General features: G+C 38.2%; 4 protein-coding genes across 7 annotated transcripts; 2 read left to right on the forward strand and 2 right to left on the reverse strand.

The window, feature by feature from the left end:
* Positions 1-10,274: 10,274 nt before the first annotated feature.
* Positions 10,275-12,999, reverse strand: LOC111246569 (uncharacterized). Its single transcript, XM_022796381.2, has 2 exons — positions 11,629-12,999; positions 10,275-11,317 (listed from the first exon to the last, which is right to left on the reverse strand). The coding sequence occupies exons 1-2, from the start codon at positions 11,643-11,645 to the stop codon at positions 10,474-10,476; spliced, it is 861 nt and encodes a 286-aa protein (XP_022652116.2). The 5' UTR covers positions 11,646-12,999; the 3' UTR covers positions 10,275-10,473.
* Positions 13,000-13,135: 136 nt separating this feature from the next.
* Positions 13,136-14,606, reverse strand: Sod2 (superoxide dismutase 2). The gene is made up of 2 exons (XM_022797534.2): positions 14,063-14,606; positions 13,136-13,669 (listed from the first exon to the last, which is right to left on the reverse strand). The coding sequence occupies exons 1-2, from the start codon at positions 14,444-14,446 to the stop codon at positions 13,409-13,411; spliced, it is 645 nt and encodes a 214-aa protein (XP_022653269.1). The 5' UTR covers positions 14,447-14,606; the 3' UTR covers positions 13,136-13,408.
* A 224-nt stretch (positions 14,607-14,830) lies between these two features.
* On the forward strand, positions 14,831-18,023 carry PI31 (Proteasome inhibitor 31 kDa). The gene is made up of 3 exons (XM_022797533.2): positions 14,831-15,283; positions 16,820-17,039; positions 17,307-18,023. Exons 1-3 carry the CDS (start codon positions 15,139-15,141, stop codon positions 17,830-17,832), a joined length of 891 nt encoding a protein of 296 aa, XP_022653268.1. The 5' UTR covers positions 14,831-15,138; the 3' UTR covers positions 17,833-18,023.
* A 969-nt stretch (positions 18,024-18,992) lies between these two features.
* Positions 18,993-23,766, forward strand: Tbp (TATA binding protein). 4 transcript variants are annotated; one of them, XM_022797531.2, is made up of 7 exons: positions 18,993-19,455; positions 21,312-21,490; positions 21,666-21,777; positions 22,159-22,302; positions 22,474-22,671; positions 22,965-23,150; positions 23,286-23,766. In XM_022797531.2, exons 2-7 carry the CDS (start codon positions 21,327-21,329, stop codon positions 23,373-23,375), a joined length of 894 nt encoding a protein of 297 aa, XP_022653266.1. In that variant the 5' UTR covers positions 18,993-19,455; positions 21,312-21,326; the 3' UTR covers positions 23,376-23,766. The 4 variants fall into 4 exon arrangements, with proteins under 4 accessions (XP_022653266.1, XP_022653265.1, XP_022653267.2 ...); XM_022797530.2 differs by having other exon boundaries at positions 18,994-19,455; positions 22,156-22,302; XM_022797532.2 differs by lacking the exon at positions 18,993-19,455 and having other exon boundaries at positions 21,336-21,476; positions 22,156-22,302.
* Positions 23,767-26,281: the final 2,515 nt, after the last annotated feature.

The following is a 26,281-nucleotide window of genomic DNA, read 5'->3' on the forward strand; positions in this document are numbered from 1 at the left end:
ATAGTCGTCATTAGTATTTTTGGGATATGCCTGTCACCAGCAGACAAGGCATTCTCACTTGAAAGCTATGCAGATGGAGCTCCGCGTTGTAATAGCACGTACGGACTGGATGTACACAAAGAGAATCATCTGGTTGGCAAATTCTCAACAGCGAATTGCTCGGACGGGCGTGTGCAAAAGGCAGTGAAAACCGCAAACCTGGCACCGGAAGACGTTTACGGAGTTACCTCTCAAATAGTTGCAGGAACTAAATACGTGATCTATACCAACCGGAGGGAATCGTCCTGCTGTCGAGTTCCAGTATGGTCTCAACCTTCGGGAAAAAACGAGGTGGTTGCTGACGAAGTTTGTTGTGATGACGAAAGTTGCGCCAGATACGTGGAGAAATGCTAGACATGCTGCAGTAATTATGTTATTTTCGTTCATTCTCCTTGATATTCGAACTGTCAGCATAATTATAGAAAGAAATAGTAAACACTATCTCAATCACAACAAAGAGTTTAGCAGATTCGAGTTCTTTAATAAATTGGCATATTATTGCATACAAATGTGGCACAAATCTTTTCTAGTGTTACCCACAGAGTCATCTACAGGGGGATTCTCTGAGCATTTACAGAAATCATTGATAAAATGTCGTCCCGTCAAGGTCGAAACGGAAAAATGAGCACTCGCTGGAAATTGTTGCCCGGCAATTTAAGTGGCATCGTGGACGGTTTTCGGGCACCTGCAGATTTCTTAAATATACATGTTTTACACATTCATCAACAAACCACAAGCTATAAATATAGGCCTTATAAACCACTACATTGATCGATTAAGAAGTTCTTCAGTACAATCTCCGGTAGGGTATGGATAGTTTTTGTGCCCCTGAGCTTGAAAACAGTCAAAATCAAGAATAGTAATACTAATCCAAATAGTAACGTATATTTAAAACATCCGTTGCCCCCGATCATGCTTTAGACTATATATAGAATATAAGACAGTGATTAAACTAGGCATGCGTACATTATGCGTAGACTCATATGTAGAATATCTACGAAGATCTGCATCCTACATTTTTGATCGGAAGCTGCGTTAATATGGATCTTGGCTTTTTCTTTTTATCTACGCGAGGGGACAAGCTGCAGCGTAATAATTCGCACAGGTTTTGTCCTTTCTTTTTTTCTTCTTTTTACCTTTCTTTCCACTATGTGGTTAAGGGTAACTCGTTGTAAAACGTCGGGAACTTTCAAGGCGATTGTGGACAAACTTTTGACATTGACTACTTGAATTTTACGCAGTTGCACAGCGTGCGCTGGTTTATTCCGAAAAATTCAGCAGTATTTGTATTTACTTTTTTTAAAAACAGATGTTTTTTTGTTGATTGGTGTGGGTGTAATCCGCTTGGTATAAATTTCTGCAAAAGTTTGCTACACATGTTGTGGAAGAAGAAAACACTGACCGAGAGAAAATTCATGTAGCATTTAATTAGCTGTAAGCTTCATAAATCTCTGCCTCTAAATGTTAATGGTTTATAGCCATGTGTTATATTTCACCGGTAAGATTGTTTATTAGTTTACATGCTTATTGTTACTGTTTTGTCCGAATAAAGAAAGATTATTTTAAGCTGTGTACCATTTCTCCAGTGGCTTTATCGTTTCACAAAATAAAAACAAATGTATAGTAAAAACAGTTAAAAGTAAAGGGACCCCCAATCTAACTTAAGAGGCAAATAAATTTGAAGGAAAATCACAAAAGCTGATTTTAGTATAGCAGCTCAAATATATCAAAAACAATGCAAGAGTAAGGCAAAATGTAAATAGAAAAACAAACTTTAAAAATTGACTTAACAAGTGAAAATTAATAATGACAGACATTTTTGGTAGTTCCTAAACAGTGCAGCTCTCGGTTGAAATAATTCCTGCAAATTTCAGTCTACTTTGGTTTAGTTTATTATATTTATAGTGCAATTAAATATTATTTTATTCACAAATAACAAAATGAATATTGTTTAACCTTTGCGATAAGTTCTCTAGTTCTCGCGGACGGCATCCATTACAGACCAATTTAAATCGTCTGCTTTTCGGGGTAATATCAAATGCTGTCTTATGGCAAGCGTTCAACTCGTATGCGGATTGCGCCATTATGGACTGCTTTGCTTAAGAATGATAGTGGTAATGGAATCATGTACGAGCCCTCTTTTCTTGGATCTTGGCAACTGATAATGTCACTAAGGTTACGGACCTTAACCACTAAAACTTGATGACCTTTTGTTAAAACAGTAATGCCAATATTCCCAGCAAGAGGAAATATTTGTATGGGGTAATCTAAAACCAAACATCGAAGTGTTATCCTTAATCCTGCGTCAAAACCGACGTCGGACACCGTAACATTGACCTCCATTAGCACACCTTTGACGAATCCAGTCAAGGAGTTTTGATACACAACAATGGATTTGTTCAAGCTGTTTTTTCGGTATCTTTGTCCGGGAGTCGTTTCTTGATACGAAGTGCTAGCGTTGCGAGTCTTGTTATATGGAAATATGAAGTCAGCTCCTTGAAGTGTGACGGAGCCATTCAGTATCACTCCGTTAACTAACTGGTCGAAATTCGTACCGATATTAACCAGGGCATCCTTAAGAATACTATCTAAGGATAGACTCTTTAAAAAAAACTCAAGTAGAATTTGCCTCTGCTTAACATTTCGAAGGACCATTGTCACAATATCCTCCGCATCAATTTCCTCGAGAACAGTATTTACAAAAACGTTTTTTACTTCTGGTACAGAGAAAAATTTTGTCAATAGTTTCTTGAAAGTGTTAGTATCGTCTTCCATGAGTCCCAGAAAAGGCTGCGCTTTTTCCATTAATTCTACGGTTTTTTTGGACATATTCTGCGTTCGTGTGAATATTATAATGGTAAAGATCACAAGGATAACTACCACGATTATAGTGCATGCCATAGTGACTCCGTAGAGGCGTTTCGTGTCAGCTAGTCGAGTTTCGAGTTCTGTAATACGTAGATCTTGACTACTTGGGCTCAACTCCTGTATTATTCCAGTTAGCCTGCGGGCTGGTGAAGAACTCTCAGGGTCTTTTGGTTTAGAGAACATACTGAGCTTTGGACTCTCTTCTTAAGCTAGGGCTAGGCCTGTCTTCGGGATCTGCGGTGAATTATGACCTTGCTAGCTCTAGTGGGATACTGGGACGAATCCGAATTGTCGTAACCCTCTCGATCATCACAATTCAAACATATCAAGGTAAACGACATTCTCCAAGTTAGACTGCAGCCATCGATCCCGCAAGCTGCCGTTATATATTGAGAATTACACTCTGGCTAATCGTCACATACAGTTACACAACCGTATATATTAGGTATAATGAATAGGTTGTCTCCGCTACACGAATTCTTCGTGAAAGCCTTCGCGAGGCATTGTTAACCAGATTCACAGTTCAGTCTAGATGACGGCTTATCTAACTTCTGACACTTGGACGAGTGTAAACAAAGCCGGTCGAAAAATACAAGCAACAAGCTTGAAACGGATATATAGCAAATTAGCTGACGCACGGCTATTGTTGATAGAAGCGACACCATAAAATACATAAATAAGGCGACGATGTTGGCAAGAACTGCGTGCGCGAACTGCCGACGGTAGCGGTACAAAACCCAATGCTATCGTCACAGTGTCTTATTTTACGAAGTTTGTCCATTATAGGGCGCATCATGTGATAGTCGTATATATTTTGACGATTTACCACCGAATTCGGTTACTTCCTTTCCTTTAATCAATAGTTTCATTTCTGTGTTCGGCGTAAATAATTATAAAGACGTCGTATTATCGAAGTAGCAGATGCAGCAGCATCGTCTGTACTCCCACAAGAAAATACATCGTTGCAAATTTTACGAAAATATCATCACTGGCGTCCTCCGGTGCGAGGCCTTTCTTGACAATTAGTCAAAACTTTCTAGGAAGCGACATAATTGTGTTGCTGTGGTCCACCGTTTCTTGACGAGATCTATCCTAGCGCGTCAATCTCCTGTGGACATCTTTGAATTTTTGATAAGTCCGTCTTTGCGTAGCCAGATAAAAAAAACAAAGCGAACAGGTTACACATATTCTATAGGATACGTCGATGTTCGGGTAGCACGATTTCGTATCTTATAGTGCATTTTGCGGACCGACTTTACAAATGAGGCCATTCACTCAATCTAAATTGACCGTCACAGAGAAAAAAAATCGCGAATATAAGTTCTAAAAATATGAAACTACTAGCATCAATATTCACTATTGGAAAATAGACTTAATAGGAAAATAGAAAATAAAAATTTATGTTCATAGTTTCGATGACCTGTTTGGCGGAATAGGACTGTAGAGGCACAGCGTGGTAGGGTCAATGTTGGCACCCAATTCTGCCTTGGTTGCAGCTTAAATGTTTTATTCACCTACATAATTATCAATTTCTATAATCACAATCGTAAGTAGCTGTTATAGTTTCGACACGTAGAAGCACGCTACTCTTTGGTCAGTACTACATTTATGTAAAGTACAAAGATGTATACTTTACAAGCATCAATAGTAAAATTATAAACATTGTTCGGGTACTGCTGGTTCGGAAGAATAAGCTCATTAAAAAAATTGTCTAGACAAATGGTGTGAAATAAATGTGCATAGATACATGCGTTAATGTTCAGCAACTTCACGATTTCTCTAGAACCATTGCCGGCATCTACTCACTGATGCTACAAATTACGATAGGTAATTTGCTTCAGTATTGAGCCTCAAACCCAAGTCAAAAAAAAAAAGTTGTGTCTTGTAAAAATCCTGATAGGGCTGTTCAGAATGAGGAGGATTAGGGTTACCGAAGCTCCTGGCGTAGAAAGGCGTGAATTTACGATGCACTCGTGACCTTCAGAGATCATGTCGACAATAAACCGACGTACAGAACCTTCAGTGGGCACGAGCAAAATTTTAACCCTTAAAGCAATGCTTATATGAAATCACACCATCAGTTCTTTCGTAATTATGGCCATTCGAGCAAAAGCGGTATGACAGCTTTTTCTATTGAGTAAGTGGAATAGGATACCGGAAAATAGTATTATGTTTAGCAGAAACTAATAAACAATGCACGACTGAGTTGATGAAGGCTAGACTTTGAACAAAATTATATTAGAACGTTCTTAATTATATTTTCGATACTATTATACAGACAATGTCTATACGTACGTACAGTATGTAATATTTACATATTGTAAGCCACTAAGATTTTAGATTTTTTGCTTTTATTTTTTACTAACGTGGCTTAAAATAGCGAAGCAGGCAGAATTAAAAAAAAAAAACAATTTTTTAAATTTAAAAAAAAGTAAAAGGAAAAACAAAAAAATTAAAAAGCGAATTCAAAGTATCTCAATCATTTTACTAGTTACAGACAATCAGGGAGCCGATATACATAGAAATCTGTAAGCTCGCGTAAGATACAACTGAGTACCTCTGATTATCCAGAAGTAAGATGTAGGAGTTCGACCCTGTAACGCACAATATCGTTTTTAATGGCGTGATTCACGGTCGACTTTATTACCTGCCATTCGAATGTCTTCTGACCAGGAGAACCTGGATTTTCGCAATTGATGAAGTCCATAGGTGTTACAATAACATGTGCCACAGCGTGGTTGCCTGTTTTTAATATACTTAAACCAATATTGTTTTTAAGAGGCCAGTCAACGAATGCGCCGATTGTAGCGGAGCATCTGAATTGCAAAATAAGGGCTGGACTAAGGCCTATATCTTCTATGGTGAGTGTTGCTCGCAGCGGTACTCCTTTAATGTAAGCATCCTGTGTGCGATTAAACCTATTACAATCAGCATTACAGAATTTCCCCAGCAACCGGCCAATATCAAATCGGAAGTCAGCACCGTTTAATGTTATCTCCCCGGCAGATATTAGGCCATTGATGACCGACCCTAGCTGTTTCCTGGTGGAGAACAGAACTTCTCTAATAATTGTATCCAGTGTTGCGTTTCGCTGCGCAAGTGGCCCTAGAATCGGCTCTGTGTCTCTCATAAATACAGACACCCTGTCGGTAACTTCGAGCATATGCTTGATGCGCTTGTTTGCGTCGTTAAGACTAACAACGGCGAATGCTACTATAGCTATTATTAAAACAGCCACAATGGCCAAAAATAATCCATAAAGAAAGCTTGTCCTTATGTTGTTATACTTTAACTTCTTAAGTTTTCGATCAAGATAAGTTGTACTTAAGTCGGTTGTGGAATTTTCAAATTGAGTAGTGGGGCCTCCATGGTTCACAAAATGCTGGTAATCCCTTACACTGGAATCCACGACGAATCGCTGTGATAAACAGATCTTAAAGGGCAGCTATAGCCAAGATGGAACTTGAAACTTGTCAAAGATGTCCGACTAGAAGAGACACCCAATGCAATTCTAAATAATCGCTTCTCACAAGAATGCAATTGATAGACGGTCGCAGAGGCCAGCCCATGCAGTACTAGTAACAAAATCAATAGTAACTTGATCAATTGCCACGACTGAGCACTTCGGGCATTTTTCTTAAAACGGTGTCCCCTATTATCTCTGTCTACGCTTCCTCGTTCAAAATATGCAAAAGCTCACAGACATTAAACGATAAACCGTTTACGAATTAGCGGAACACAATGAACTACAAACTACCAAAGATCTCAAAATCTGTAAGTCCATGATGATTATATGCGAGAATAGATCTAAAATAGACCCTTCATTTTTGTAAACAACGATGGCATTAGTCTTAGACATGTTTTTTTCTACAGGGAAATACTGTATTTCACGATGAAAAATATAGAGCAGTCTGACTTCGTAATATTCAGTTGGAAAGGAGGTTCCTGCGCTTTAATGCTTAAGCGAAAACGTCACATTTATTTCGGTGAAAATAAGTATCTTCCGTCATTGTTCTCGACCTTTTGTCATCTGTGAACCAATTTATTTCTTTTCACCGGAAGTTTTTTTGCTGTAGAAGAACTCATTCAGTCAGATTTTAAAACCTATTTCACTGTCAAATAAGCGGCTCCTAATCCAATGAACGGAAAACATAAAATCTACCAACGTCAGGTCTGGAGTATATAGAGGATACAACGAAACCTTCCATTTGAACTTCCGAAAAATAGCTGTGACTGTATTTACCGTGTGAGGCCTAACATTTTCATGGACTGTCGGGTTTTTCTATTGCATAGCCTGATTGATTCCGATGCGACTCGGTCAAATGAACATGCCGAATCATTGTCTGGTTCTAGTAAATCAGATCTCTGCAATGCTACCAAACGCAGCGATTTGGTCCCACCAGATTTTAGATGAAAATCTGGTGGGACTTATATCGTAGCTTTTCTGCTGAAGCCACACATTCCGATCTCTGATCTATGTTGACCTTCATACACTACTAGTCAGCATCTGTGAAAATTTTATGTAAAAGCGGTCATCATTACTACTTGATGCTTGATACCGGGCAAGATGCAGCGTTACGCCGTAGTTCATTATTGGATCAAATAATCATGAGGTATGCATGCTCGAAAGTATCTACCTCAACCTAACTTTTTTAACGGTAGTCTACTGACTACAGCACATCATTTCACGCACAGGAGTTGTGTGCCGGCCGTTCCTGTAAAAGTACCTTAGATCGTCATTACTAAACTCAGTCGGCCAAAGCAAGGTGTATTCTCTAGGTTCTCTAGGATATTATTTCTAGACCCAGCAAACCACTCCTTGTGGTTTTAACGACAGCGCAGCTACTAATAAGACCAATGTTCTGGGCCGCTTCGGCACATTACGCACATAATACACAAGGTGTCAAAAATGTATCTCGTTTTTACCTAAAACATAGGTTTTCTTTCGGGTTGGAAATTAAACTCACTACACGATATCCTTACAGCAGCTGATAGACCACGCAGAGCTCATTCGATGGATATAGCAAAAACTTGCTTTTAGGAGCCATTTACAGAATTTTAACCTAGTCAGCTATTCGAGGGTATTTTGATGCGGTACCCAACGATACCCAAGTGACAATTGTAAACTAATAAGCTAGGATATAATGCTCCAATAATACTGAATGACCACCCTAATAGTATCAGTGTACGAGGCTGTTAAACTTAAACCTTAAACAAAACTTGCTGGTGCCTTTCGATTTATTTCACAATTGCGCCTATGTTAAATCCTGTAATATCTAGTTTCAATCACTTTATATTCTATCGAGGCAGTTCTGAAGACGATAGGATTTTTCCGCTGTTGATGCATGGCATTTATAGAAAAAAAAAGATTAGTTTTTGACGTGAGCATATTCTACTGAGATTTAAGAACTAACAACGATGACGACCTTTATAATAATTATAAAGGTTTTTTATTGACTTTTAATATGTCGTTTATTATTTATTAGTGTGGCGTTCAGCCATTGTAAAATCATTCAGATTGTTTTTTTCATAACATGTACTATTATAACGTTATAACAGATCAATTCCACTGCCCGCTAGCATCCACCGTCGATTTACAAAGGGGAATTCATCCATCTACTTAGATAGAGGATGCAAGAGTTCGACTCTGTACCGGACAGTGTTATCTAAAATTGCTTCACTTACTGTTTGCATCAACACTTCCCATCTGTAGTGTTTCTGGCCAAGAGAATCTGGGCTATCGCAGTTAAGGAAATTTGTAGATGGCACAATCTTATAAACCGCCGGCTTGTTGTCAAGATATTTCAAGATACTCAGACCCAGGTCCATCTTGAGGGGCCATTCGACGAACGTACCCTTGTTATTAGAGCATGTAAGATGCAAAATAAGAACTGGCTTGCGAATAGGATCTGCTACAGTAAGGCGGGCTCGCATTGGTACACCGTTGACAAGTACGTCGTAGGAGTTATTCAGTTTGCTACAAGCTGATTTGCAAGATTTACCAAGGAGACGAGTAATATCAAACCAAAGATCAACACCTTTCAGTGTTACCTCAGCTTTCGATACCAAATCATTGATGGCCTCTTCTAGAAACCTGCTGCTCTCAAAGAGAAATCTGTCAATAACGCTGTCGAGTGTTAAATTTTTCTTTGACAGTGGTCCTAAAATTGGCTCGGTAGCTTGGAGAAATAGGGTGGCTTTTGTGCCAATCTCGTTTAAGTGTCTAATGCGTTCATACGTTTCTTTAAGGCTAATAACAGCAATGACTGATAGCGTGATTATTAGAATAACCACGACGGCGAGAGCGCATCCATAGAGGCATCTTATTTCTACATGCTTGTAGTTCACGTTCCCAAGTCGTTTTCCAATGTCCGTCGTACTCAACTCGGATGTCGAATCGTCATCGTGAGAGATCGAGCGTTCGAAATTCAGATAACTCTTTTTACTGGAATCCACGGTGAGCAACTGCAGCTGAGCTTTGTCCCGGAATTGGAAGTATGATGGAGCCGACACTGTGACCTCCACTAGATCAACATCGAAATGCGACTGAGATTCATTAAATTAGTCTTCAAAAATTGCCAATAAATGTTAGTTATCCAACTATGACCGATAAACACTGCTGGTATCAAACATTCGGAGAGTTCACCTCTCGGCGCTGCTATAGATTATCTCGCCACAATTCGTTCTCAACACTTAACGTTCGCCACAGCAGCGATGAACTATGAATATCACGATGATGCGCTTGTGTGCCATGCAAATGAGTAGTACATCACCGTGTATAATCCGGCACTAGATGTACAGACAGATCTGCGTCTATCGATAGTTTGCACGCACAATGCAATATAGACTATTTATTTCTCGTAAATGACGACGATATTAACAAGGTAAAAGGTATACTATAAAAACAATTTTTCTTGACAACGTTATAAGAAGAGATACCTTATGTCGTCTGCGTTGTACCCCAATAGATTTTTGAAAAATCAGAGATGATCTCGATAAGGTTATTATCGAGATCAATTCGAGAAGGATTCGATTATCAAGAAGGATTATTTGACGAAATTAGCAGCTAGAAATGTATTACAGCCAACGCTAATGAACCACAGAGTTAGTAATTGTTGTTGCATGATAAAAAAACGCACATGCTGTTTTACATATTACTGTAATGTCTAGTCTAAAGTTATCTTTGAAATTTTCGCTGAAATAAATACTATATCTAGCTGATAGTCTAAGCTAATTAATGTAGAAGTGTGGAAAATCTCAAATATTACCAGTGAATTTAAAAGTACGCGAATCTATTTTATTGTACCTAAACTATGGTCCTATCGAACTAATTCGTTTATTCGAATAGGGTATTCTATCCTTTCAACGTCCGCTATTATCTGTGTAATCAAAATGTAATACACAAATCCACATAATTTTATCCGATACGCATAACAGACGAAAATACTTAAGTAACGATACAAAGCACAACGAGGCAAGACTCAGCAAGTGTCTACTTTTTTTTTTATAGATACTAGAAACCAAAACTAACAGAAACGCATCAAAATGTAGTTTTCTGTAAATTTACTATGGCAAGATTTCAATTCTGTACCGAATCTTTAACCCCATATAAATTGCATGCTCTAGCAGTGATATGCTTTGTATCCATTCAGGGCCCGGTTCCTCCGTCGGGGGAACGCCCGGCGCACAGTCATCAATATGCTTAGTCCGCATCAACACCGGAAAAAGTACACGCAGGGGGATAGTATCGATCCCCAAAATAGCTAAACTGATTTTTGCCTTCTCAGGCCATTGGGTCGTTAACACAATATCTCTAGGAATGGTCGCTTCTCTCGCGATGCGTTGACAGCCAAGGCGCACAATAAGACTGCTATTTCCTATTGAGCCAAAGGCACCAATCCCAAGGTACATTGGCACTCCTCTGACGTACCGAACGAGGTAACTTCTCCGTTTTTCCTTGTCAGTTTCCGGCAAATGTATCGGATGAAGAAGAGAACTCAAATCAATGGGAAAATCAACTCCGTTTAATGTTATCTTGCCATCGGATATTAGACTATTGACCATTTCAGTCAACTTCGTACCGCTTCCAAAAAGAACTTCTTCAATAACCGCCCTGAGCGACATGTTTCTTCGTACTGAAGGCCTGATAACGGGGTCTATGGAATACATAAATGATTCAACTTTGTGGACAAGTTTGTCGATTTGGTCTAATCGAGCGTGTGCCTGCTCGAGTGCCACATACGTAATGATTGAAAACACAATTATCACAATACCAATTATTGTAAAGGCTATCCTATACAGCTGTTTTGTCCTTGTTTGCATGTCTTTGAGCAGCGTAAGTGCCTCTTGCAACTCAGCTTTATTGACTTCAAGTGTTGAACCTTCTGGTTGACTGATAGGACCGCCGTAGCTGGATGATGAAGAAATAACAATAACAAATTTTTCTATTACGATAGTAACAACACGAAAAAATTGGAAATATTATACCGATTTTTGTGCAATCATTTCGCTTTAATGTTCCAGCTAATCTTGGGACAGTCATGCTACTAAAATTCTAATTTGCTTAATACGAAAGCAACGCTCAACCGATCAGATTGATCGATCAAAAGTCCACAAATGCATAACGGAAATAGGTTAACTGTGCACCGATAGGCTTACCCCTCGTTCGATGAAATGTTTAACGACGGTATCAGACGTAAAACTTAAAACATTTAGGCTTACCCCCCAGTATCTCCCATAGCCGAATGTTGAGTGCGTCTGCAGCGAGAAACGTACAAGACTGTATGATTACTAATAGATAATCAAAAGATTGGCAGACCTTGCCAGGCTCAGTAGATGCTAAGAAGTAATATACGTCGAAAATGAAAGGCACAAGCTTGTGTGATTAATCAGGCTTAAACGGCGGGGTTCGTCAGTTGAGCTGTCGCACGTCTAAGGTTGTAGGTCAACACGCGAAGTGCAGCGCGTAATATTAAGATATTCTAACAATGCTTAGTGTTTATTCACTTAATTTGTACGCTGTTATGCGTTGAATTCGAAGTACGAAATCGACTCAGAGCGTATTTATTTTATTTAAAATTGAACTACTGCAAAATTACTACTAATACAAATTGATACTAAACTCACTGTAAAACGAAGTTTACTATTAGTTTGGACATACAAATGGCCGCTGCTGAGCGTTGAAAGTAGGAACTTAGTCGGAAAATTAGAGGGATGTGCGATATGTCTAGTACAAGGCAATGCATAGACATTCGATTCCTGGAAAACAACCATTAAATAATAAGCTACTCACTAGTTTACGGTTAGGCTGCCTATGAGAGTAGTCTCTTATGAGAAAGCGAATTTTCTTTAAGAGATAATCAACAGGATCTGCCGAATCACAAGACTCTTGTTGACCAGTGTCAAGCTTTACCTCGTATTGTCTTAAGATAGCATAAATGCGTAAAAATATCATCTAGTTTACTCATCTATTGTATATGATGAGAGGTAAAACTTCTAATGGGCCGTGGTGCGCATAACGAATGCGGCCCATACGTTATAATACGTTAAGGAAATCAATACTATCAATAATGGCATGTTCTATTATATATTTGTAGTAAGCTGAATGAACACGGTGGCTTAACGAAACAGTAGTTTAAATTTCATCTCGCAACACCTGCTACACAATGGCGGTAAAAAACTGATTTTAGACTATATCATCAACATGTTCTGATTGAATAATCCTCAAATATACATGGGTTTATCACATATGTGATACACATAGTTACTTAATTCAGCTATGAAGGTCACCTCAACGTATGAGCCTCCTCAGAGACAATCATTTAATTTAATCGATTATGTGTCTAGCAAAACCACGGGAAATGCATAGGCAAAAGTGCATGAATTGAATATGTTTTCATCCCCGATAAGGCTAAACAGGAAATGCGAATACTTAGTTACGCCGTTTTTGCCATCGTGCCGGATTGACGTCATTTGTTAACTGCAGTAAGTGCTTACAAGCAAGCAAATTAATAGCTGTTGGGATTTTTCGAAACAAATGCTGGCTCCAGATACTTGCTCGATGCTGTATTATATAAACAATAAATTTGCTTTACCTATTTCGATTTGGCCGAAGTTTTATTTAACTAGCGCGGGCTATGCCTTGAGATCTTTAATCACTTAAACAAGCCTATCTATAAGCCAGCAAATTCGTAAGACAATATCCAGTAACATGAACACAATATCCGCATGAAAAAATAACAATCTGTTTGCATTTTATTTTTGTTGTATTTAGTTTGTTATTCTATTTTTATGTATGTCACGCTCATATGGTTTCGTGTATTTTTAGCCTAGAATTACGATACGCAGCGACGCACGCCCCCCCCCCCCCCCCGTAAATCCGAGGCACCGATACATATCATAACATATACTGCTCATTAACGAACTAAAACGAAACTCCACTTTCTCGCAACTACACTTCTACTTCTTATCCTGGCATCAACATGTAAAGTCACTGTAACCGCTAAGCTTTAATAAACCGCTGCGAAATGTCCTTCCAATTAGCCACCTTCCAGATCGCCTTAACGTAATCAGGGCGAACATTCTTGTACTGAATGTAGTATGCATGCTCCCACACGTCGATACCAAATAATGGAACAAGACCAGTGCTAGCTTCTAATGGGTCCTGGTTCGGGCATACTGCCACTTGCAGCTGTTTATTCGCTTTGTTGAGGCCCAGCCAGGCCCAGCCAGATCCTTGAACTGCGACGGCGGCTGCCGACATCTAGAGGAAGTAAGCAAAAGCGATTAGAATCGAATTAAGGCATTTGGTTCAAACATTACACAAACGACGCATAAAAAAATTCGGTCACTTGAAATCATGTTTTTCCATTTGTCAAAAAATAGGCATGTTTCAGTACCTTCCATGGCCCATAAAAAAGTATATCTCGCACATTTTCGTGGGCGAAAATATTCGAAAAGTTTTAGCAATTATGCCCATAGATGGCCATACAACCTGTATGCCGATTGCATAATGAATATTTTTTTACCTAGTATATATCTGTTGTGGGAGACAACAGGTAATTTAAATCACAGAACATGCGTAATACAAATAGCACCCCATAGAATATTTGAAGAAGACATTTTGTGCATAGCGCTAGCGCTAGCAATGTCGTACCTTATCCTTCATAGCTTCAAAACTGCCAAAGTCCTTCTTGATAGCAGCGAGAAGTTCGGCACTCGGCTCTCCAGAATCTTTAGGATTACACAGATTCTGCCAAAATATGGAATGATTAATATGTCCACCACCATTGAAACGAATAGCGTTTTGCAAAGCGATCTGGGCATTGGTATCATTTTTCTGTATGGCCTCTTGCAGTTTTTCGGCGGCAATGTTGTAGTTCGTTACGTAAGCGTTATGATGTTTCGAGTGGTGTAGAGTCATGATTTCAGCACAAATGACCGGTTCTAACGCATTATAGTCATAAGGAAGATCAGGCAACGTTGCTTTTCCACGGGTGAGAGCCCGGCTCACCATGCGGACTTGACGAAAACACTGCATATCGGTTTGGGCTGAAATGAGTATCTCAAAATCAACGTACGGTACAAAAGGAAATTGGCAGAACCTGTCACAGTTGATTTTTATCGAACTCGGATGAGGCCAACAACATCACCGCAAGACTGACCGACCGCGCGACCTTGCTGCTATGTTTTGGACAGTGCATTAACTTCGACCGATCTGAATAATCGAGCGCCAAACTCAACGCGTTAATCAGCTTTTTAATTAGTTTTTGAGCTATTGCAAAACAAGGATTCTTGTCTGTTTTCCCGTACAATACTCTATATTGAAATTCGGCACAAGAAAAATAAGTCCCCCTTATAGCAGAATTGCCAGAGGTTGGCACAAATTTGTTTTGCGGGACATGTCATTAGCCTTTCGATGTTATTTACAAGGAAGAGAAATCTTATTTTGCAGTAGAGTCATGCTTATTTGAAAACTTGTGTTTACGAACTTAAAACTCTTATACAAAAAATCCAACATAAATCACCACTTGTTCTGAACTATTTAACGAAACATTTAAAGAGATTATAGAACAATAACTTGTAGTCGGTTTTGAAGAAGTGTCAGGGCGATTGAACTGAGTAGACACACGAAATCAGCTGACAGGGCACTCAGGCAAATCATTTTATATAGATTGACTATTCTCTGCGTTGCAAAGCACAGCTTAGCATTGGATTAATTAAGTCGTTGTGATGGCTGCTCCAGACTTCGGGCTCGAAGCTCTCTACAAACTCCAGCCGATCGAGTCAACAAAGAATGCCCTTTGTTTACTCGTACACTTTGTACTGACCAAACATGGCTGGCGCTATGTAGGCCGAGGAACCGAGTGGAAGGAAAGTAAGTACTGGAAAAATGAGACACTCAACGATAACACCCGATGAGAACAAATTTTTGTTCTAGTTTTGGGAAGCATACACTTGCCTGAAATACACATTTACGTATTTACTTATTGATAATACGTATAATGACATAAGCAAAGATACTTGTGCGATTTTTTAACTTTTTGTTAAATATTGCATGTTCTTCATGATAAAAATCAGGTTCATACCGCAGTTTTAATAACTTCGTTAAATCGTGGACGGCCGTGAGAACTAGTAGCTGCCATCGTAACGAATTAGAATGAAGTGCATATTCATTAGATAGGTAGATTATTTAGACTGACTAGGTTGGTTGTAGGATGTTGCCATAAAAAAATTAGGCGTCCAAAAATAACTACAAGACTGCCGTTTAATTTGATTAATTTTTCGTGATGCAGATCTTTTTATACATTTATAGGGCGAGCTCGTGGTACAAGGAAAATTTTTTTTTTACTTAAGCTGTGAACTTCAGATGCTCATGGCACGTAGAAAGTATTAATAAAATAGCCGTAAATAGACGGCAGTACTAATTTCGTCATCCAGGAGTTGATAAGGGCTAACAACAGAATTCAAGCAATTATGTAGCACCAAATAAGTTATATTTATTAAGGAAAGATCATATTCGTAAAATTCTACCTATTTTCAGCGCATTACGCATATATTTGAAAAGTATTACTAAAATTTGATGTTGTATAGAATAAAATACCTATGAAGGGTTTTAAAAAAGTTTTTGTCTTAGCTGGTGCACCTCTTATTTAGATTATCAACGCGAACATTTGTATTAGTGGCGGAAACATAATACAGAAAGAAAACGAGATATCGTTTTCTTAAAATTTAACTATGTTCAAACGAGTTAATGCTTGATGACTCTAGTCAAGGACCCGCGCAACTTAAAGCAAATTGGTTGATACAGTTCTAAACTTATTAATATTTGGTTCAGCAAGTCAAAAATTCTAGAAAGCCATACAATAAATGTACAGTAATCATATTACTGGATGCAAAGCTATCGAACAATGACGTCCTTTTTCATTTTTCTTACCCAAAGGTCTACTAATACTTGTAACGTGGTTTCGTGTTACTGGGTCATATTCTAGGAACTGCCCATGAACGCTGCTTACCGTAGTTTATATATAATGAATAAATGGAGCACGGTCTTGTGTCATAGGTACGGGTTTTGTGGTAGGCCGCTACAAGACCATTCAAGGTTGTGGCCAGCTAACTGATTCTGATACTTTATCAGGCTTGGCTTATTTTGTAGATAATATTCGTTATTGATAGTTTTTTTTTTAATGTATAATGGTATTTCCAGCAAACCTGATTTAATTTTTGCTTGCGAGGCTTTTAATAGCAAACGATGGGTAATCGTCCTTCACGTTGCGAATAATTAATGCACGTCTAACTGTATTCACTACTATTGAAATATAATAAAATCACTCATAAGCTTCTGTCGAATAGCCCTTTGCACCTTCAGACATGTCTATTGATCTGTAGATTCTATTCTGTTATTGTCTTTCAGATGAAACAGGCAGCGAAAGTCTCCCTGCGGGCTGGCAGGCTAGCGACGAACAGTATCGGTACGTGTCGCGAACCGAACCACGAAAAAAGGTTATCATTAAGTATGTCGAACACGACGTGTTCCTTCTTGTAAACATGGTAAATGTTGAAGATCAGGTTGCCATGGCAATGAATATTAATACATCGACTGAAGTTGACTCGACGCAGCTTGCATCAAACAAGTAAGTCTAATGTCTAAGTGGTAATTATGTACATTGAACTTGATCGAAAACGGAAAAAGAAATAAACATTACAACACAATGTGGCATTACCAGCTTCTAAAAATGAATTAGTAAGTGCTGTATTAGTGTAGTTTCCGCTAATAAAAACCGGTATACATAAGTTGCTCGTGCATCAACATGTGAATATTTTCCCAAAAAAAAAAGTTGGCAAACTCATTGTTTCTTAAAGATATCCGTATTCCTTAATCTTGTCTCTCTGTTTTGTAGTCCGCGGCTCGTTTTTCCTAAACTACTTAGTCTTCTGTCAGAGGTCTTCGACAAGTTGGTAAAGCCGTGTCAAGTCATCAGCAGGACTGTCGGCACTTCGACGGCACCCGCGACGTCAGTTGATAACCTATTCAAACCCGATCCGTCTCGCAATCAAGGCCCCAGTTTTGATCCTCCTCGACAGCCAGCACCAAATCCACTGTCCCGTGGTGAAATCCCGTTGGGCCGGCGCGACCTTGATCCATTTCTGGGTCAGGGCCCAGGAGGAGGCATGATAATCGACCCTCTGCGAAATTTGCGCAGTGACAGATTTCCTGGTCCTGAGCCTCTTGGCCCTGATGGAATACCGTTGCCAAGGGGAGCAGTCCCACCTGGCGCGAGGTTTGAACCTTTCTTCCCGGAAGGGGCAGTCAGTCCCGATCTCGGCAATCGCCCCAGTCTTGATCCTTTCCATCCCAGTACTAGGTTCAGACCACCATATGGACCTCCCGACGGAGGTTCAGGGAGTGGAGCCGACTTCATGTAGTTACTAAGGACTGTAAAAGCCTCTACAAACAATTAATATTATTTCAGGCTGCTACGGAGCATATTGATGTTTTTAGAAATGCCGAAATGCATAATGAAGTCGGATGGGTCTCAGTCAAACTTAAATTAACATTTTTTCAAAGGTAAGTTGTAAGTTGAGCTAAATAAAATACTGTATCTGTCTCCTCCGCAGGCAGCGCGTGTCTTCTTTCTGTACTTTAATATGTTAATGTATTGCAATTTATGCGCAACACATCATTAAAAACGATCGTTGTCAGGTCGTATCAATAGATTTGTCACAATAAGTGTTAACTATATTTTATTACTTTTTTTTAAGTCCCAGACACCTGTAACAGTGAAAAAACCTACTCTCTAATACTATATAGCATATTGTTGAAAATTAATATGCATAGCTCACAATTTAAAGATATATATATCTTTAAAGCATATATATATATATCTATATATATATATATATATGACATACGAGTTACTATAAGGCACTGAGATCGGATATGGCAATTGAACCAAATAGAAATAATTATTTTTTTGCTATGCATATGCAAAACATACGAGAATGAATAACTCAATTAGTTCTTACTTAGTCTTGATAGTTATCTATAATATATTTAAGAGTAGAAATATCATAGTAAAAATAAATGATAGTCAATCCGAGCACAGATCAATCTAATAATAATAGAGTTTTAAAACAATAAAGAATAAAAAATATATCTAGGGACAAGTCAAAACCACGATCATGTATCGGTATGATCAAAGCCACTTTACGCTCGCATCTAGGCTATGGGTTGCACTTTTTGGTTTAAATGGTACATACTTCCTAGAATATCATCGTCATTTTTGATACCGCCAATATCCTTTCTTCGAAACTGTTTCCAGTATGTTGACTCTTTTGTTTTCAATAGTTGACTTTTTTTTATTAGAATTATCTACTAAAGCTACTAAAAAATCAAATCTGTTTATCTTCAGTGCATTGCCATGAAAAATCATTGCAGTTAACTTTGCTGTGTATGATATTATTATAGCGCAACCTACTCGTTTTTAATCAGTCGTCATTGTTTGTCTAAAGATAGCGCCAGTTGAGCTCGCCATAGCATTAGCCGTGGACATGTAATTAGCCAGGACATGTTTGCCGCCGGTCAGAAACGAAGTTGTCTGTTTTGCCGCTTGTTCTCAAAATGCGGCTGGTCTTGTTTTTGCCTTATGTAGGTAAAAGTTTCTGCAATGACCAGCCCAGTGTGCTGGTGGGTGTCTGTGACCATGTTTCAGTATTACGTATGAATAAGTGATTGCTTTTATTTTGTTGTGCTCAGACGATTCCGAGTTCAACGGGTCAAACCGTGTGGGTGTATGTTGTGCATCAGTCACGAATCTTCCGCTCGTGGCCAAATTTGTTTATCCGCTACCGGATAAACCAAGAAGTGAACTTGCAGCGTGCGTGTTTTTTTCGTGTGAGTCGACTAGCAAAGAAAGACGAAAAAGGACAAAAGCTGTTTCGTTAAACGCCGTCGTGCATAAGCTCGTGTTAGTTGGCTGGGATACAAGTTGGCGCCGCCTGGGCTGTCACAAGCCACGAAAAGAAATCGACTAAGTTTCAACAAATTAAGTAATTAGCTCATTTTTTAGGCAAATGATAAGCGCATTTGCACTTCAATAGTATTCGCTATACGTGAAATTGTTTATGATAGTGCCACTAGGACATAAGAGGAGAAAAATAAAAGTTAAAGAAAGATCTGTGAAAAGTAGCCTCTCCATTTATTCTTCTATTGGCAGGATGTGATTCGCTAAACAATGTATCGAATATTCTTAATTATGAAATTACAGGAGATCATGGCCACTTTGGCTTACGAATTTCTATAAGTTACAATCGGAAAACTAAGTACCATAGCTATGTGGATCATCGATTATGGCATATTTTCATTGGATTTCGATTATTCTTATCGAACCGGTATAAATGAGCCTAGCACTGCTGTGCAGAACTAGGTAGTTTTTGTTCTTGTTTTTGAAGGTGTGTATACATTGCTTCGTGATTTAATTTGCCAGTTGTACCTCAGTCATTTTAATATAGGGTAATTTTATACAGACGTGCTTCCTTCGTTCGCGTTTATTGCAAGGAAACAAAATTGTTTACCGAATGGCGTTAACCCATAAGTTCATTTGCATTAGCGACTTAAGATGTAAATATTCTTTCTTACGAACAAAGTGGTACCGCAACAAAGTTTTCACTTTTTTCTTCGAAATCTGCGGATTCAATATGATGTGTTCTGATTAGTATCGACTCTAGCATGAATTGGTACTTGGCTGACAAGGATTTTCAGCGAAATAGTGTAAAATCACGGAGTGCGCATGAACACAATTTCGGGGTAAAACTTTATTACTTTGACATACTGTGCTCGGATATCTATGGCAAAACGTATGTACCGGCACGATTTATTGAAAAAGCATTTTTATTTGTTGCAAGTGAAAACGTTGGAAAACGTATCACCGGAATGATGTAGGTTAGAAATTACCTTAGTCGATTTTTCACTGCAGTCTACAGCAATCTCATTCAAAGCCCATATCCGCCTTCTCTTATAAAATTCGATTTGATCCTAATACAGGTTCTTAAAGCATAACTAACGGCGTAAAACGAGAGTTGTAATTATGACTGTTTAGGTATATAAATTCTACTGGCTTAGTTTCAAAAAAAGCACTTACTACTAAGGAGCATTTTCCAGAGTTGTATCAGGCCACTACGTTTTATGCTGTTTTTGCATATTCCTGCATTTCGCTCTGACAGGTGTTTGAGTATGAATCAGATAATCTATAGTAATATATCTTGCAATAAAGATTATACACTCTAGCTTACTTCAGATCGTTGTAATTTAAAAAGAATTGCGATCAAATGAATTATTGCTTAGAGTAGAGAGAAATAAGTCGGCAGTTCTATTCTAAGACGAATGCTCCTGTCCTTCCTTAATGATGGCCATCAAGAAGTGTCCGAGAGACGAATTCGCCGATGTGAAACACTAGTTTTGATTTCAAACCCTTCAAAGCATCTGGGTTACACAACTAACAACAGATGACGAGCAAAACCGCGCATTCAATAAGGATTTAGACATATAGGTCGTAGCATTTTATTACGTAATTTGGTGTGGGATCTACATATTTTCGTTTGTTACCATATTATAATCAGGTTCTTTTGAAATGTTTTTGAGCTTATTACATGCTAGCTATTACAGCTTCCCTTCAACAGTCAGAAGAGACGTGCATAAATCTGGTCTGTATTATATTATATATATATAAACATATCACCAAATATTAATAATAGAGTACGCGTTCATATAATTGTTAATAAGTCTAATTCATCCGTAAATTTTCTCGTACCGAATAGCGTCTTAGTACGCACTTACATGTATCATAACTGAAAATACCTATATAAATATTATGTATTTTTATATTTAATTCTTCAATTCATTCCAGTTCCTGGTAGCCACGATGGAGCCACACGGAAGTAATCAGACAATAGCGTCCAGCGGTGTTTGGGGTCCCATTGACACAATGGATAATGCTGAGGAGGCACATCTTCAGTCTCTTAATAGGCTTATGTTGCCTTCACCCTCACCAATGCAACCGCAACACCATGATGTGGGCACACCCAGGTTTGCAATAACAATACTTAAGTTGCTGAAATCATATGTGATAACAAATAAGTTCTAGCAATATTATCCCATCTTTCGCTCCTATTTAGCGTTAGATACATTGGTTGACGCAGGTAACGTTTTATGTCAAGTGAATATTTGTGTGTGCTGCTTTGTGCCTCTTTGTGCGTTGCAGATCGAACCAATTCCCCGGCGGAGGCGCAGGGGTGGGTATGACACCTCAAGCCATGATGCAACCTCAGACTCCAATGGGCCACGTACCACCACCTGGCAGTACAACTCCCGCGGTTGGTTATATTAGATACTTTCCCATGGCATTTATTTCTGTTTCATTCCAAATATGTTCGATATATGAGGTAGTATGTATGCACAGGTTTTCCTTGGCCAGACTTTTAGTTTACTAAAATAAACCGGAGGACATTTCATTGAATCAACCATGACAGAGAAATTAGCTTAGTTGTAGCAATATGGTATAGTTACTATGCTGCGATATTAACCTCAAGCTAAAACCTTGTGGTTTTTCAACACTCATTAAGTTATTATTAGCTTAATATACTGTTTGATTGGCCAACAATAAATTCTATATACAGTTATTCCTATGGATTCGAAAAGCCATTTGCAAGTTTGTACCTTCTAGCAGATTCACTTGCCCTTACGTTCAACAGCAGCAGGCATCAGGGAAGGACACAGGAAGTTTTGCGGCACCAGTAACACCGGCTCCAATGACCCCAGCCTCTGTAGATCCAAGCATCATTCCACAATTACAGAATATTGTATCAACAGTGAATCTCGGTTGTAAACTTGATCTCAAGGTATTATCATATTAATTAACTATTCTAACCTAATTATGTTTTTTTGCGAAAAATCGAACTATTTGCATAGTACAATGCAGAACGCGTTATGAATATCTACCAAGGTGCTAGCAAAGGTTAAGAAATTTCCGAACCACCGAATGATTAATTTGTGATTTTTACGTTTTGCAGAAAATTGCTTTGCAAGCCCGTAATGCTGAGTACAATCCGAAGCGATTTGCTGCTGTGATCATGCGAATTAGAGAACCGCGAACGACGGCTTTGATTTTTTCTTCTGGTAAAATGGTGTGCACAGGCGCTAAATCTGAAGATCAATCTCGGTTGGCTGCCCGAAAATACGCGCGCATTGTACAAAAACTAGGATTTGAGGTATGTGAGCTCACATAGCGGTTTTTAAAGTAAATCACACAGATTTTTCCGGGTAGTATCTATTATGATTAAATAAATCAGTTCAATATTTTCATGTCTGGCTCTATAATAATGTAAAGATGTAACTTGTATTCAAGCGAGTACGCTTCGAAGCACTATTTTTAGGGCGCCAGTGATCATCTGGCTCTTCATTGTTAATTGTTCTACAGATACCACTGGTAATCTTAAGCTGTCAGAATCAGTGGCTACATTATATCGGTATAGTTGTAAATGTCTGTTCGTTTTTTTCTCAGGCCAAATTTCTTGACTTCAAAATTCAAAATATGGTAGGAAGCTGTGACGTTCGATTTCCTATCCGATTGGAAGGTCTCGTACTTACACATTGTCAGTTCTCCTCGTATGAACCGGAATTGTTTCCTGGCCTTATCTACCGAATGGTGAAACCGAGAATCGTGCTTCTTATATTTGTCTCCGGAAAGGTAATGGTAGATTTTTGACAAAACCTATATAGTTTATTATGCACTCTCCATTAGTTTTTGTACTCGAGCTTTTAGCTTTTTTTTTGCACTCAAGAGCTACGAATATTAATTTCTATTATGCTCCATCTATTGCAGGTGGTATTGACAGGAGCAAAAGTCCGATCAGAGATTTACGAGGCATTCGATAATATTTATCCAATATTGAAGGGCTTCCGCAAGACGTAAATATTTCGTAGACTCTGAATCAGCCAGAGTACGCCGAACAGTTTCACTTGTATTTTTGCCCTGTGTATTAAGGTGATTGTTTCATAAGCGGAAAGGGATACCGTTGCTAGATTTTCTCGCTCATACATAATCACAACACAGAAACATACAAGACAGTCATAAGGAAAGGTCACACATGCATATATACATATATAACAAAATGAACATAATACACAAATATGTACAAATACCAGTGTACAGTATTTTATTAGTAAGCTTCTACAGTGGGCCATTTACGGATCTTATTAGTGGTAGCTACATAACGAATGTAGAAATTATAGATGTCACGTTCGCTGTTAATGTAAAACTTTTCTAAGTAAACAAATAATAAACTTTCTGTTGATTGTATATACTCACCGACGTCTTCACTAGTATCCATATTTTTTATTTAATAAATTATATTACCAGTAAGTGGGCAAATGTCGTCACGAGGCTGATTAAGTTCCAGGAGACTGGAAGTTTTCCGGGGTCTATATTTGCCTGAACTGGATTCGTCTAGCTCTAAACGTTCAGGATTGACTAGAATAATAGTAGGTGTAGTCGGTGTAGTGATTGTTTGAAGTATTTAGAGGTATAAATAGGCCATTATTTGGCTTGTATTATTAAAACAGGCCAGTCATAGTAATAGTGTCCTGATAGGTAGCTTTAGGTCAAACTATAGTTGTACATACATTTTACATACAAATTAAATATTGTTATTCATTGAGCGTTCATTTTCAACAACTGTGTACTGCCTGTAGACACATTTGCCCCATTCGCACTCACTATATTGTGTTGAAAGGTCATTGCGCGTTTACATGGTTTGAATAGTAGTAGAACGATGATTTTGTCATAGTTTTAAAAAGATAAAACTGACAAGAACAGAATAAAAAAAAAGGACGTCTAGGCACGTACAAGATAATTACTAGTTCTATTGTCTTTAGAAGGTGACTGAAAGGATTCGCAGGAAACAATGGATAGGCAATTGTGGCTGTGCTTTTGGAATTAGTAAAAACAATCGGAGATTCGTGACACATTATTATTCCTGTGTTTTCGAGAACAAGCAGAAGACCTATGTTTCTAAAAGGTATAGAAAGGGTGATTTTTTTGTCAGGCAATTCAAAAGTTCTAGCATAAGTTTTTTTTAAAGGTGCTATCCGTAATTTCCAATTGTCGCTAATGATTTTATGTGCGTTGTATACTTACTATTATTCTATATTGCGCCGCTGACTTGTTTGCTTTTAGTGTTCAGTAAACAGTCGTCTAACTGCTCCACGAAGACTATTCTCCTAGAGAGTAAAAAGAGGGCATACTATTTTTTCAGTTAAAAAGATCAAGCGATGCTTCTTAAGGCGCCGTGTAATGCATCACCATGGGAGTTGTTCTCAGAGCCGCTCGCGCACAATTAGCTTTGAACGAAAAATTTAAATTACGGCGTAAATTTCGCACGAGTCGAATGTATACTGTGCAGAATATAACCATGAAATGCAGTTCTCATTACGCCACATTGACACTATGAAGTATTCAACTGTAGAAGACATTTAAGTCAAGGGGAAGTAGGAGCGGTCCCGAAAAACCTCAGGATCTATAGAATGTCATTGCTTTTCTGTGGAACGAAAGATAATAAAACCGTTACAGGTTCGAAATAATACGAACGTGGAATTTAATCAACCAAGTGAAATTTTAGTTTCAGAAAAATAAATAGAACTAACTCTCTTATATGAACGAATTGATGTCACACGCGACAGAAATGAGGTCGCGTTTCATTCCCCGTTCGTTGTATGCCAAACTGTATATAAAACCAGAATTAATATATTAAGTAGACTGTTTGGTAAACGTTAGTAAAGTTTACTTGAACAGAGCTACTACTACTAACAGGCAAATTTATATACTTGGCGTGTATAACTGAAGCTATTTTAATTGTTACCATAATATGCTGCCTACTTAGATCCTCAACTTGCGTACATAACGTACATCCATGAAGGCTAACGTATTCGAAAAGAGACCGATGGGACAACTTACGTTGGCACATAAAAAGTCTATATTTTCTTGTATATCTATATTCTTCAACAGGGTGATTTTACTATGAAAAAAAAACATGTGAGACAACAAACATGTAAAACAAGAAATTACTGGTAGGAGTGTGCGAAGAGATTTTGCAGGGTGTATACACTTAGTTGCTATATAGTCTGTGAATTACTTCTAATGATGTAAGTCCTAGCGGTGCAACCTAACGAATACAGAAGGACAAGTCACTGTTCAAAAAAATCATTTGAAAAATCAAGTTTGAAGACGCAGTAGGCTAAAACCTTTAATTACTCTTGGGATCATTGTCAGTTGAATGAACGGACAAACCAAAAGGACATGACATATTGCTTATAAAATTCAGGATTTTTCCTGTTGTGATGAAAACTCGGCTAGTTAAATATCTGGTATCTAACCAAATGTTACCCTGCATTTACTCCTATTAAGTGGATGATATGCCAGGTATAATATTTTTACCATCTCTAATGCTATACAGAAAAAATAAAATGAGGTTTTTAATTTCTAAATTCATTTTCCTAAACTTTGGTTTTCATTATTTTCGTAGCGCCTCTTGGTATAGTCTTCAAATTGGTTTCCGTTGAAGTCAAAAACTAGTTTGGAAGCTTTTGTAATGCTTTATATTAGTTATAGGCTCATCCTTTGGGTGGAATTATTTCAGGTAGTCAGGGACAAGTAAAATAAATAAATGAATCTCTTGGGTAGATGTACTAAAATAACAGGTTTTATTATCAGGTGGTGCCCGAACAATGTTGATATACTTATTCTTACTATTTTATTTACTATCCTTTCTGTAAGAATTAACAAGCGTTTCTTTTATCTGGTGTATTTAGAACAAGGGTCAT

This window comes from Varroa destructor, unplaced genomic scaffold (assembly GCF_002443255.2).
Source record: "Varroa destructor unplaced genomic scaffold, Vdes_3.0 BEIS01000003.1, whole genome shotgun sequence".
Taxonomy (NCBI): domain Eukaryota; kingdom Metazoa; phylum Arthropoda; class Arachnida; order Mesostigmata; family Varroidae; genus Varroa; species Varroa destructor.

Bases quoted from the DNA above. Each gene is read 5' to 3' on its own strand.
- PI31 (XM_022797533.2), top strand. From the start codon at position 15,139: ATGGCTGCTCCAGACTTCGGGCTCGAAGCTCTCTACAAACTCCAGCCG. The intron at 15,284-16,819 runs GTAAGTACTGGA...ATTGTCTTTCAG, and splicing joins AGGAACCGAGTGGAAGGAAA to ATGAAACAGGCAGCGAAAGT. The intron at 17,040-17,306 runs GTAAGTCTAATG...TCTGTTTTGTAG, and splicing joins ACGCAGCTTGCATCAAACAA to TCCGCGGCTCGTTTTTCCTA.
- Sod2 (XM_022797534.2), bottom strand. From the start codon at position 14,446: ATGCAGTGTTTTCGTCAAGTCCGCATGGTGAGCCGGGCTCTCACCCGT. The intron at 13,670-14,062 runs GTACGACATTGC...TACTTCCTCTAG, and splicing joins TTGAAGCTATGAAGGATAAG to ATGTCGGCAGCCGCCGTCGC.
- Tbp (XM_022797530.2), top strand. From the start codon at position 21,327: ATGGAGCCACACGGAAGTAATCAGACAATAGCGTCCAGCGGTGTTTGG. The intron at 22,303-22,473 runs GTATTATCATAT...TACGTTTTGCAG, and splicing joins GTTGTAAACTTGATCTCAAG to AAAATTGCTTTGCAAGCCCG. The intron at 23,151-23,285 runs GTAATGGTAGAT...CATCTATTGCAG, and splicing joins TTATATTTGTCTCCGGAAAG to GTGGTATTGACAGGAGCAAA.